General features: G+C 36.3%; 1 protein-coding gene across 3 annotated transcripts in view; it reads left to right on the top strand.

Moving 5' to 3' along the window:
- LOC146002569 (uncharacterized) overlaps nt 1–14,504 on the top strand; it is a 205,775-nt gene that overhangs the window by 107,745 nt on the left and 83,526 nt on the right. For all 3 annotated transcript variants that reach the window (XM_083140509.1, XM_083140510.1, XM_083140508.1), the window contains exons 14-15: nt 8,830–8,974; nt 13,002–13,181. In XM_083140509.1, coding sequence (XP_082996635.1) covers nt 8,830–8,974; nt 13,002–13,181 — 325 coding nt within the window. The remainder of the gene's footprint in view (nt 1–8,829; nt 8,975–13,001; nt 13,182–14,504) is intronic.

The following is a 14,504-nucleotide window of genomic DNA, read 5'->3' as shown; positions in this document are numbered from 1 at the left end:
TGCTAATTTTTTCCTATGGACTGATGTTCGAATTGTTGAGTCAGTTGTCTTAATTTGCAGATCAAGGAAAGAAATTACATTGTTATTCATGGGTTCGCAAGTGAATTTTATGCGATGATGTGATTCATTTAACAATTTAAATACGTCCATGATGGTGTTCTCATTTTTAGCAATAATTAGCACATCATCTACATATCTGATGTAGAGATGATTCTACTGGGTTAAACTTCATCTCAGTAAGCCATCTGTGTAATGCATCTGTGGCACCTTCTATTGGGACACTAGGTTATAAATTTTCAACATCAAAACTTGCAATACGATACGCATTATTCCAAACAATATTTTTTAGTTTCTGTTTCACTTCATATGCATTTTTAACACTGAATGGTGTTTGTTGTTTAATTATACCAAGTCTTTCAACTAAATATTTGGATAGTTTGTATGCAGGATGTGTGAAAGTTGCAATGATGGGTCATATTGGAGTTCCCGGTTTGTGAGTTTTTGGTAGTCCAAAGGCAATCGGCAGGGTTGAATTTTTGACAATGAGTTTTTTCTTCATTTCTCTTGGTATCGTGATACTGCTTTCAATTACTTTCTTTACCTCATTTATTATTTTAGTTATAGGGTTTCGAGAGGTTTCTGTGAAATTGTTTACTTTGAAACATTCTTCCATTTTTTCTTTATAGTCCTTAATTCGGATAAGGACAGGTTTATTTTCCTTGTCCGATGTTATTAAGAAAATGTTGTTTTCTTTCAACCAGATCTTGAAACCATGAACTTTTTTCCCCAACCTTATATGATCTTTCTCCTGTTCGGTGTATTTTGGACCTCTGTTATTTCTTCTGTTGTATTCAAAACTTAACCGTTCATCAAGAGCATCATGTGTGAGACTTCGTAATTTTCTTTTTTCCTCCTCATCATCTAAGAAATTCAGTGCTATCTCTATTGAAATCACAAAATCTTCCTTGTGTATATAAGCACTACCAACTGAAAATTTCATTCCGAATTGAAAAATTTCTATATAATCATCTTGGAGTAAGCCACCATCTTTAAAATTTAATGTAACAGAAAACATCAAGAGACTTTGTGAAAACAATGATGAATTTGAATTACCTGATGATATTTTAGATTCATAATTTTTTTTTAAAAAAAAATCTGAAATAAAAATAAAACAGACTGCTTTTTTCACAGTTAAGTTGCTATATTACAACAATGTAACATTGACAACATCCATTATATATCAGATTCTTTTTGTGTAAAAAATTACTAACCATTGTTATAACTGTATCTTTAGTCAAAATGAAAATAAATGTCTGATGAAAGGAGCGTGTGTTCTCCTGAAACGTCACAAAGAAAAACTGTTTTCTTATGCTTGTAATAACCGTAAACTACAGGAAATAAAACTATAAATGTAAAAGAATCAAAAAATGCTGAAACCTTGTTTTATTTTATCAGAGTGAACACATTGTTAACTGTACGGCAATATGAAAACATATTTTCTCTCTCTCTCTCTCTCTCTCTCTCTCTCTCTCACTCTCTCACTCACTCACTCACTCACTCACTCACTCACTCTCTCTCTCTCTCTCTCTCTCTCTCTCACTCACTCACTCACTCACTCACTCTCTCACTCTCTCACTCTCTCTCACTCTCACACTCACTCTCACACTCACTCACTCACTCACTCACTCTCTCTCACTCTCTCTCACTCTCTCTCACTCTCACTCACTCTCACTCACTCTCACTCACTCTCTCACTCTCACTCTCACTCTCACTCTCTCTCTCACTCTCTCACTCTCTCACTCTCTCACTCACTCTCTCACTCTCACTCACACATATACATACATACACTCACACATATACATACATACGAAAATGAGATAAGGGAAAGGGCATGAAAAGAAAAAGGGAAGCAAAGTTGGCATTACAAAAGAAATAGCTTAACATGACAAGTTTTAAATTTTTTACGAAATTTCATTGTTGTGATCCAACAGATTCCTGTTTAGATTGTAAATGTAAGAAAAGCAGTTACAGTTTAGAACAGAGAAAGAGAACAGAGCTAGTCAAAGTTATTCCTGCTGCAACATGCCTCAAGTGAATGCCGCAAAAAGTAATTTACTTCGACAATTGATTGTTAACGATTCCCATTTTCCAACAGATAGTAAGGTCATCTTTTGTCAAGTGTGTCAGAAACAATTATTTTGTTACAAAAAATCACATTTTGAGCAACGTGAGGAGTGGACAACCAACAAAAACACTATCACAAAAAAGCAGAAAACCTTGATTCAACCGTTTATTTCTTCACCTGCGACAAGTTCTACAGTGGATATTTTTAATGTGCGGTTGTGTGAGGCATTTGTATCAGCAGGAAACGTGCCGTGGAATGTGTTGAAGAACAAGGTTTTACACAGTTTCCTTGAAGATATTAGTGGTCACAAAATTCCAGATGAGTCTACCTTGCGGAAGAACTATTTGAAGTCCCTCTATAAGACACTAGATACCATAAGAGCCGACATAGGTGACGATTACATGTGGCTTTGTGTTGATGAGACCACGGATTGCTGTGGCCGTTGCATTGCCAATGTTGTCATCGGGAAGCTAGATTCTGGAAAACCTCATCTAGTCCTATGCAAAGAACTAGAGAAAACAAATCACAGCACTACAGCTTGTATTGTTAGAGAAGCCCTACGTATCTTGTGCCCTACAGAGAATCGAGATGAAACGTTTCTCCTCCTGCTTAGTGATAGTGCCACCTATATAATTAAAGCAGGAAAGGTTCTGTCAAGTTTTTATGTGAATATGATCCACGTAATGTGCCTAGCCCATTCTTTACATCGGTATGCAGAAGAAATAAGAACTAATTTCCCAGGAGTAAATTATATTGTTTCTTCTGTCAAGAAAGTTTTCCTGAAATTGCCAAGTCGCATTTCGACATTCAAAGAGTTGCTACCAGAATTACCTCTTCCTCCAGAGCCGATCATCACTCGCTGGGGAACTTTGTTGTCAGCTGCACTCTACTACGCTGAACATTATCACACGGTGGCTACTCACCGGGAATTCCTTGAATTCTGGGAATTATGCGTGAATTCTTCTTGAATTTCTCTCCATAGCCGTGAAAAATTACAACTTTTTAAATCCAAACCCTATTCACATTTTATGCAAATAAAAATTATTTTAGTAAAATTTTCAACTATCTAAATGAAAAATGTAAAATTGATTGATTGATTTGTGGTTTTAAGTCCACTTGATGCACAGTGAGGCTAATCAGGACTGGACCTACAGTTTAACCTTTTGGAACCCAAGGCCATTTTCACATGTAACCCCCTTGGTGCCCAAGCTGATTTTGAGCAAAATGCAGAGTTTCAATTAAATGAGTGTAGATCGGAGACTAATTGCCCTAGAGAGATGAGTGATATACCGTTGTACACGGAATGAACCAGAGATTCACACTATATGAAATTTATGCAAATTCGGCATATATGTGGCGGTGGGGAGAGGGCTAACTCTCAAAATTCTAAAATTTTGGGGGGGAAAATTTGGTTCCCCCACCCTTCCCTCAAGAAAAAAGTACATGACAGTGTCGACATGCACATGGAAATGATCGCTGACATGTAAGGAACACAAAAATATTTGCATTATTATCATATGACCAATGTAACTTGAGTTGTACCCCCAAAAGGAATGGTCGGCACGCCACTGATTCAAGCTTCAAAATGCAGAGTTACATTGAAATGACTATAGCTCAGAAACTATATGCCCTAGAGATATGAAAGATATACCGTTGTACGCGGAATGAATCGCAGATTCAGACGATATATAATTTATGCACATTCGGCGTACATATGGAGGGGGGAAAGGGTGGAAATCCCCTCAAAAATACTTTTCTTTAAAATAATGCTGTTTCCCCCGCCCCCGAAAAAAATGTCAAAATGCAAAATTTATGCAAATTTGGCATATATATGGAGGGGGAAGGGAGAAAACCCCCAAAAATTATTTAAAAAATTCACTTCACCCAAAAAATGTTCTCGCACTTGGGCACAAAACGACACCTATGCACAACATTCACGGACGAAAAGCTAGAACGCAGTGAAAAATGAGCGCCAATTCTTGCAGCTGCTTGAAATTCTATTTTTAGACCATGCAGGGTAACCTCTGTTGCAACTTGTGGACACTTGTGCTAAAAAACAAAGGTTTCCTTCAGCGCACTTCGAAATTCCATTCTCACAACGCAGATTCAACAACCAGTCTTCCCCCTCCCCCTGCTTGCACCCTCACGGAAAACTTTCATTTTGACATCGGATGCTGATAAACAAGCTTCCTTCGACTGGTCTTCTTTTGTCGGAAAAAATTTGACCTTGAAAAGAGATGCAAAAGAGAAGTCCCCCTTCGCTGCATCCTACCCCCCCCCCTTCCATTTTCATGAAGACAAAAAAATGCAAAAAAACATTTCTGTTAAATACATGTGTTAGGAACAATATGAAAAATAAAATCGAAATTCTAGCCAAAAATAGAAAAGTTATATCGTAAAAACTACGACCTTGACACAGCATCTCAATCGAGATGCTTGGGACCGTGAGGGTTACATTTGGGTATCTCGATCGAGACGCTTGGGACACAAGAGGTTAATGTGTGGATCCGAACTACTGTGCCATGTGTTGAAAAAATAATTGAAATAGTTTGTTCGATCACAAACTTAGCACCAACTTCCCCTTTTTGCATAATTTACGAGGATGATAACATGTTTGGTACTACTACTATTAATTAATAATAATAATAATAACAACAATAACAATGTTGGTCCCGGCAGGTTCGAATCCCAGCTTGGGCATTGATGTTTGTGACTGTCCATTCATCAATTTCATCATATCATTCGTCCCCATCTTCGCAAATTAGCCAGACGTGGCACAAAAAGCGAAGTAAAATAAAACAAATTAGTTTTAGTACGTTTATCCTGGCATTTTCTCCCCGCCCACTCTGACAAAAATTCGTGTTTGCGCCTCTGATTGTAAATAGAAACTCAGCACCTTAAATTAAATATTTTAATTATATTACGTAAAAAAAAAAAAAAGGTAAAGTGTTCCCCTGTGCTTAGCACCATGCCATGAAGGTGTATATTACGTATATCGTTTAATTGAATTATAATTTTTGGATGTTGGAATCACACAGACCCTTTATATTATGAAGATATTTATGTGTGGATGTTCAGAGGCGGTAATACGTAAGGTTGAAATAGAGAATATATCTGCTTGAATTTTTGGAAAGATTGCCTTGAAAACCGGGAATTATACTTGAATTTTATCATGGTCCTAGAATAGCCACCCTGTATCAGGAAAAACTGTTGTGGATAAATTTGACAGCAGCGAAGCTGCTTGCATCTCGACGGCGAAGAATGCTCTACATAATAGCAAAAATATAGCTTCTCTTGCATTCATAAAATCGCTCTTTCCTGCTACCATTGAACACCTGGAAGATGCATCACTTCCAATGAACATCTTTGAAACACTTTCAAAGAAGGAAGTACCAGAGGTATTGGGTGGTGTACTCTATTCAAAGCTCTCTAAAGTCCTGGAACCAAATCCTGGATATGTGAAGATGAAGGACATATCTGCAGCTCTCCAAGGAGAATAAATAAGTGGAGAATTACCATGGGGATCTAAAGAAAGTACATCTATGAAGTATGCACCAATCACTTCATGTTGTGTGGAACAAACCTTTTCTCAATACAAAATTGTGTTGAGGGACAATAGGAAATATTTCTCAACAGATAATGTGGGATTGTACATGGTTGTTCATTGCAACACTTCTTCTTAAAAAATGTGATGATTTTGTTTTGTATGCTAACCTTTAACTTGTATTTTAAAAACTGGAACTTTGATTTTTTTATTATTTTCTGTATTTTCTAAAAACTGTGTTTTTTGTATGCTTTAAGTTTAGTAAACATGTAATATGTGAAGGAAAATGTGTTTGCAGTATTGATGCTCATGTAAATACAAAGATTTGTGATTGATTTCAATAAAAATACGGGTAGGGGAAAAATCCTAAAAAGGGCTAAATCATTTCTTTATAAAGCCTAAAATGATGTCTATAAGTCCGGGTCCTACTGATCACTTCCCTGCATAATCAAATATGGTGACAACAATGAAGCACCTTGGAAAAGTGCTCTGGCAGTAGCAAACAAAGTTGCTGCACTTCTTGCCATCAGTATTACAGTATGTAATCAACCGAATGTTACCACTGCCAGTGAGGTAAATGTACACTTTGTCCATTGTGACCACATTTTTCCACCAGGTGTTTGCATTTGGTTCTGTGTTTAGCAATGTGGTGCATATGGGCCTTATGAACTCAGCACAACTTGAGATTGTTATGGATGGCTTTGTTCACAGTGGAGGAGCTCATCTCATGTCGGGTTGGTGGATTTCCTGACATGCTATATCTCTGAGCACAAGAGGCGATACTTTCACTGGTGTCCTCTTAAAGGTGGGCTAATGTTTACAAACAGGCCTATGTTGTGGTCACCAGGGCATTATCTCTTTCACAGTGGTTTTCCTGATCGTCAACCCATTCTCCCGACACTGTTTTACTATTCAGTCATACAAGAAATGTGCATGGAAAAGGCCCATGTTGTACCCTTTCAAATAATGGTTCACTTTCGGTGTCATTTGACAGCTACGTGCATGACAAGTTGCAAGTTGTAATACATGACTGATAATAGCCACACCATGATCTAGCTCAATCGCACAGATGGCAATGTCATCGCGAAGTCGTTCAGATATATCCCAAAAATCCTTCTGTTGTGGCACTTAATTTTGACCACTTTTTCTTTACTGAGATTCCATTCTAAGCAACTGCAATGAACAACATGATTATAAAGAATGTTAACATACAGTAGGTATTTCATGTTTGCCTTCAGAATCTGTGGAAATTCTTCTTTAGATTGTGTTGCTATTGTTGAGGATGTCAGAGGTACATAAAACCTCAATTTGGTATTGTTGTCTTTATGCCATGTGCAATTTAGTTTTTAAACTTTACATTAGGCTGACTAAAAGTGCCTTACAGCCCTTGTAATGTGAACAGCTTTGGTTCGACAAAAGTAAGGAAAGTCAGGCATATCTTCTTCACAATCTTGACAAGGCAGGAAGAGGCATGTGACAAACATATGTCCCTTCGGTGTTGTCAATTCTAATAAGAGCATTTATGTTGAAAGCACATTGAAGAATTCACTTTCCTACAGAAAGTTTAGAAGAGGGCATATTTAGCTCACACATCTATCATGCTATGTTAACGTGAAGAATGGTCCTGTGGACAAAATTTGCAGATGGTTCCTGAATATCTTATTTAGTGGTGCTGTTATTGTTACAATAAATACGAATGATTTAAAAAGCATAGATCAAATGAATAAATGTACATTAACTACTTTTGTATTTATTTTTGCCTTTAAATTTCACTTATATCTGACAAGTAAACAAAATAAAAGAATTGCATATGACTCATGCCCATAATAAAGTACTGTATTTACTCATGTATAATGTGCACTTTTTTCGAAAATTTTTGCCCCCCCCCCCAAAAGAAAAAACCTGATATTCATATTATGCACGGAATAATTCGGACAGCCAATATGAAACTGTACAGGGTCATTCCATGATTTTATGACACCTGCAATGATTTTTCCTGTTTACGGAACTGTGTTATATATTATTGTAAAGCTTAAATCCTGCAGTTTCTGAATATGGCAAACATTATTCCATTCAAGATTGTGACGCTAATGTGAAATGCGATTAAAATCAGCAAATCACAAAATGAAGGAACATTCTGATTTTTATGGTACTTTGGATGAAAGAAAAGATAAGGAAAAAGAAAACAATAATTAAAATGCATTACTGGCCAAATAATATTATATATATATGGAGTATGAATGTCTTAATGGAAGAAATATTGTTCTCCTAACTGCTAGTTTGAGGGTCCTGAATGTGCCTCCTATAAATGTTACGTTAGTCATGAAAAAGTATAGATTTTGAAGGTTATTTGTAGAAAAAGTAAAGGGGAAATGAGCAAAACCATGTATAAAAGATTAAAGGCCATGTCCACAATTTTTTACTTTGTAATGTAATGTTCTGGAACACCAAGAAAAGCAGTGCCATTCTGGTGGAATTCTGGAATTCACCTCCCGTCACATGGGATACGTATCAGCGGTATTTGTTGAGTGAGAAATAATAGACAATAACTTCTCAAGCACTGCAAATCCACAAGTTAATTTTGATCTCACTTTCTACTATTACAGAATAAATAAGGTGGTTAAAGAGTGAAAGATTTGGGATGCTAAACACAGTGGAGGGAGAGGGGGGGAAATGGTGTGAGTTGGTGACTTGTTTACACACGAGAATATTCTCCTCTTGGTCCACATAGCAACAGGTGACTCATTGAATAGGTATGATGTCATTCTCTCTTGATCGGCATAGCAACAGCTTTACAACCTACAACTAAGAAAGCCATTTCTTGAAACTGGATTGTACTCGCATTATATACGAGATATAGTTGTCACTTTTCCCCATCAAAAACCAGGGTGCGCATTATACATGTGTAAATGTGGTAATTAAAAATAACATTTTCCATCTAATCATCAAGATATTGCTTTCAATGTTTTTATTATATTCTCTTAATAATATAAAACCAAGGATTTTTTTTTTCTACTGTGGTAGTCAGTGTTAAGTTTATTCTATAACTTTACAGTCATGCAATTGTGAGAACTCTTTCCAAGTTGACAGAATTTTTGTAATTTTTGTTTCTGATGATCTCGAGTGGTTTCTCATTTTCATTCCTTGGTTTTTGTTGTAGCGAAAGAGTGAAGGAAGTAGAATTGAGAGCTGAAAGTAATACCGAATGGAAAATCAAGAAACTGGAAGAATACTACGAACAGCAGCGAAAGAGAAAGAGATATCATAATACTAGTGCAGACAGCGATGATGATTCTGAAGATGAGGTAAGCAAGAAATGTAACTAACATGCTACAGTACACACATCTTATCCCATGTGAAATGTGTTACGAAATCATGTAAATCAATCGAAGATGTACAGAACTTCTATTCCTGTTTTGCACTATGATTTAAATAAGAGTAATATTAGCATGTTACCACAGTGGAAGCATTAGTCGGTGTTTTCACTGAATGTGCTAGGTTTAACGTTATGGACACTTTGCATTCAGTTTTGGCCCAGGGGCACCCAACACTTTTCTCAATATTATTTTATTCTTTTCTCCAGAAAGCCCACCTTGAGAAATCTCAGTCAATTTTTTTTTTTCCTTTTTGAAATGTCATTATGTAGAAAATATATTATACAGGGAGTCAGAGGAAATTTAGCTGCGAAGCGCTGGCTAGCATGTTGAGCGCGTTTGCTGGCAAACTTAATGCAACATCCACATAACTGGAACCGCAAGCTATGTAATGAAATAAGCTGGTACAAGTACATGGACAGTTCCAATTAAAATGAGCACTTACCTTGTTACAAGAGGTGTTGGAAATGTCCTCCTGCAGCCACACATTTACGGCATCTTTTTAGGAAATTTTCAGTAGCATTCTGCAACATCCAATTGCAGAAATTCACTCGACTCTCATGAACCTGTGGCACAGCAACTCCTGGACTACAGTAACCTTGCATAGTTTCAGGTTTAAAAGCTTGGTAGCTCACCATGCAGATGACTTTTAAATGTCCGTTTCTTGTGCAAGGCGTCTGGTGGATTTTGAGGAGTATGTTCCAATCGTGCTCCATCTAATTTCTCATCAGTAAGAACATGCAGTTTTACCTTTTTTTGTTTCTTACCGAGAACAGACCCTGTTTCCCTAAATTTGTTCGCAAGTATCCAAATACTCTTCTCTGTGTGGAACGGGAACATCTGGAAATTCTGCTGCAAAGTGCCTTCTAACTTCCTTACAAGAATTCATAATGATGTAAGAGTCGTACATTAAAATTAAAATTATACGGATAGTGTGGCATTATAAGACAGCAGAAAATCACCAGTAATACATAAACTAAAACAAAACAATCCAAAACACTTGTAAACACCTTAACACTTCACAAATATGTGCAATCTGAACACCAGCTATTTGCGTAATGAAACACTTACGCATCCAGTGGCAAGTCAGCATACAGCTGTGGGTCTAAATGCTGGCATATGGGATCCCGCTGGCCGCAGCCAAATTTCCCACGAGACTCACTGCAGCAAGAGAAGTGTTTATCATAGAAAAGTGAGGATATGTTTTTCTGAATAACAGTTCTCTCATGAGAAATTAAATTTATGCATTTTCCCTCCCAGTGATAGTGAAAAGCGAAAAAAAAAAAATTGAAATTTCATACTTGGCAGCTCACTGTGGCCACCACAATAAACCAAAGTGAATAAAAAAAATATTAAGTAGCCTTAGCATTATAATGTTGCTACAATCATGCGAAATCCCATTAAAAGTCTTCATATACTTATTGGGGGGAAAAAGAAAAATGTACCGGGGTGTTCAAAAAAAATGTGTACACTTTAAAAGTATGTCATACATGTGATACGCTTAAATTCAATTTGGCTATGGGTTCAACGTATAGTACTATCATTCAGAAATATCAACAGATAGTATTAGTGTTCAGCAATACCATGCAATAAGTTGAGAAAGTGCAGCAATATCGCAAACATGGCTGTCATTCGAGGCAAAAAGACATTCTGAAGTGGTATTGGAAGTTCGAGAATGTCTGTGAAGTGCAACGACAATGGAGGCAGGAATAGGGAACTGAACCGCCAACATGCCTAAGCATTGCTCGCTTTGCGATAAGTTTGAAAGGGAAGGCACAGTGATTGATATGCATAAGGGGAGATCAGGCCGGCCTCGCATGACCACATGTGAAGTGTCGTTTGTTCAGGTGTTAGTTACATTCACACGCTCACCACAGAAATCAACACAACAATGTTCACGTGAAACAGGAATGAGTAGGGAAAGCGTAAGTCGTATTTTGCACAGAGCAAACTGGAAATCTTACATTCCACAGCTCTTACATGCATTGAATGAGGACCACCCAGACAGAAGAAATCAGTTTTGTGATTGATACCTTGCGCAGGTGGAAAACTATACTAATTTTGTTTTCCAAATTGTGTGGGGGTGATGAGGCACAGTTTAAATTAAATGGCACTGTTAACTAGCATAACTGTGCGCCATGAAATTGAAATGGCTTGTGCAGCAATCCCTGTGGCTACTCTGGAACATGTCATCATGAATGTGTTGTACAGCATCGTGTGCAAAAGTGTTTGCAGTTTGAGCACTTATTGTAATTGCACGCAGAAACTGTGTCTATGTTGAAACTTTTCCCTTTGTATTGTTGTAATGCTCACAATAATATAGCAGCTATTCAATTTTAAAGTGTGTGTGTGTGTGTGTGTACATTTTTTTGAATACTCCGGTATAATGCACCTTCAGGAAAAGTGCTGTATCAGTGTTACTGAATACAGTTCCAACCATGAGTAAAACATATCAGAAAATAACACTGGTTGAAAAGTAATAACCCATTCTATTTCATGTTTTTAATTAAAATAAGACAAATCCATGTGGTCAGTGCATGTGTGACAAGCTGCTTTCCATTGGGTGACACATGGTCAGCACATCCGAATACAATAGCTGCTAGTTTTCTGGATTTTGAGACCAGAGGCCACTACTTCTTTTTAAGTAGCTTCCCAATTGTTCTCACGATCCAGGATTTGGACCAAAATTTAGGGAGCTCCAACCATGAATTGGACCCGGGACAATTCACATCAAAGGTGGGAACCATTGATGGTTTTAATAACATTGCATGTATTTTTGTCTTGGAACAAATCTTCTTTAAAAATTGTTAATTGGTTTTGGAGAAATTGAGTGTTAATTGCAGTCACCTAGTGCTGGCTGCTTAGCTGAGCATCAGACAAAAGTTTTTGAAATATGGTGCAAGTTTGGCGGGGGTCACCAATTTTTGACCAGGGTAACTGTCATAAAATTAGATTAATATTATTTTTTATTATATTTAAGCATAAACTGAAAAAAAAAACCTGGATTGGGCTTTTTTTAAAAACCAGACAAAATTACCAACCCTGTTCTTAGGTCATAACTTTTCTCCAAAAGATATACAGGGAACTAAACAGAAAAAAGTTAACTGACTTGTAGCTTTTCTTCATTAAAAAATGAACTTTGATATTGAAAATAAAACCCTTCAATGATTGTGAAATCCAAGGGTTGCTCAGAATGTAATGCCCCACATAGTTTTTCTCATTCTGGAATCTAGAGAGCAGTGTGAAAATGGAAGGGTAGCAACATTGAAATTTAATGCCACATGTAAGTACGTGTCATCTGACAGATAGCGCTGAAGTAGTGGTCCATGAATAAAAACCAGACAAAATTACCAACCCTGTTCTTAGGTCATAACGTTTCTCCAAAAGATATACAGGGAACTAAACAGAAAAAAGTTAACTGACTTGTAGCTTTTCTTCATTAAAAAATGAACTTTGATAATGAAAATAAAACCCTTCAATGATTGTGAAATCCAAGGGTTGCTCAGAATGTAATGCCCCACATAGTTGTATACGTAGATGGAGATTATGTACAAAAATAACATGTATAATGGAAACATTGAGTATACTGACAGTGATTTTCGCACAATGTGAATAGAGAAGAAAATTGTGGGGCATTACTTTCTGAGCATCCCTTGTAGAATTGATACTCGTGAGAGACAAATGTGTTGGTTATCTTAAGTTCCATTTAAGCTGTAGTAGGAAATATACCATAAACAGTGACATTTAGTACTAATATCATTAGGTGTGAGAGTGAAATTAACAAGAAGGTTTACCAACTTGAAATCTGACAACACTATCACTCAATGAGTTAACATCCTCACAAGATTTGTATCTTAGTTTAGATTTGGTATTGGTGTTAATGAAATATTTACATTGTGAACAATGTCTTAATGCTAAGTTTTTCATATGTTCATTTTCGAATTGTGTTACATTGCAGTATGAGAAAATTGCTTCTTTGCAAGATGAAGTTAAATACTTGAAGGAGAAAAACGAAACACTTGAACAGACATTGAAGAAAATGAATAGTGAGAAAAAGAGTCAAACCCTGAAAGCTACTGAACTGCAAATGGAGTTAGGATTATGCAAGACCAACATGGAAAGCATGAGGAAACTCCAGGTATTTTAATATTCTTAAGTCAAGCACAAGTAAACTTGAATTTGTGCTGGAAGAGATGCATATGTTCATTGTATATTTTTATTTGAAAAACTTGTGTGCATTTATTGCATAAGTGCAGTATTAACCTTTAGCGGACGGAGCTTTGCATACCTGTAAAGCCAACTTTTAAAAAAATTGAAGTTTAGGTCTCTGCCCCTGCATCCCCCTGGAACTTCAATTGACATGCGTTGCCTAAAGTGTTTGCTTTTTACTCGTTAGTATGTGTAAAGTTTAATTTTTTCCAAAAAAAAAAAATGCAGTCCATAAAAAATTATCCAAGAGAGGTAAATATATTCCGTCAATTTTTGTAGTAACAAAAGGGAAACAACGGACTTCTTAAAATGCTGCTTGTTAAGAATAGTTACAGTGGATATAGTGTTTTGTAATTCAAGTATGTAATAACTAAATGAACAAAAAAGACAACTGAAATATCATGTGTAGTTTTTAAGAAATGGCACTTTATTTCCGCCACATGTTCCGGGCAAATTTCGAAAATTGAGCCTTTACCCCCATATCCCCCCCTGTTGTACGTTGCTTAAAGTGTTACTTTTTACTCATTATTACAGGTAAAATGTATTATTTTAAAAAAAAAGTGTGGTAGTTTATAGTTATATGTGGTAGTTATAGAAATTGTTATAAATCTATCCCATAATATTATGGGGTAACAAAGTACTTTTTCAATCTCCGCTTGTTAATAATACTAATGGATATATTCTTTCATAATTTGAGTATGCTATACCTTTATATGTACCCAAAAGACAGAAGTGAAATATCGTGTAGTTTTCAAGAAATGTCACGCTAATTGCTGCCACATGGTGCTGGTACACATGTGCACCAGCGAGCCTAAGCTGTATACATTTGTACCAGCCGACCGCTTAAGGTTAAAGATACTGCCTTTGAGAACATGTAGTACAGGTAGTAGATGTATATCTTCATGTGGTAGATATTAGGCAACTGCTTAGGGAAAGCTGGGGAAGAATTACCCTTATATGATTGTCTGAATTTCCTAGAGCGATATTGGGTGGCAGATAGTCCTGTCAAGTAGTAATTCACCACACTCTGTGTGGCTGTGAGTCTGAAATCTTTGAGTGATCAAATGAAAAGGTACCTTTTTAAAATATTATGAATAATGTAGAGAGCCCGGATTTTTATGTAATATCAAAGTACAAAATATGTAACAATAATTCATAAGATATGTACATAAACATGTATTATCAAAAGGATATGTAGTATTAGAGAATATGTAATATCAATAATGATCGAGAATCCAATCAATTTCAAGAA

Source organism: Lepisma saccharinum, chromosome 18 (genome assembly GCF_977018435.1).
Source record: "Lepisma saccharinum chromosome 18, izLepSacc3.1, whole genome shotgun sequence".
Classification (NCBI taxonomy): Eukaryota; Metazoa; Arthropoda; class Insecta; order Zygentoma; family Lepismatidae; genus Lepisma; species Lepisma saccharinum.
This window is presented reverse-complemented; position numbering and strand designations above follow the sequence as displayed.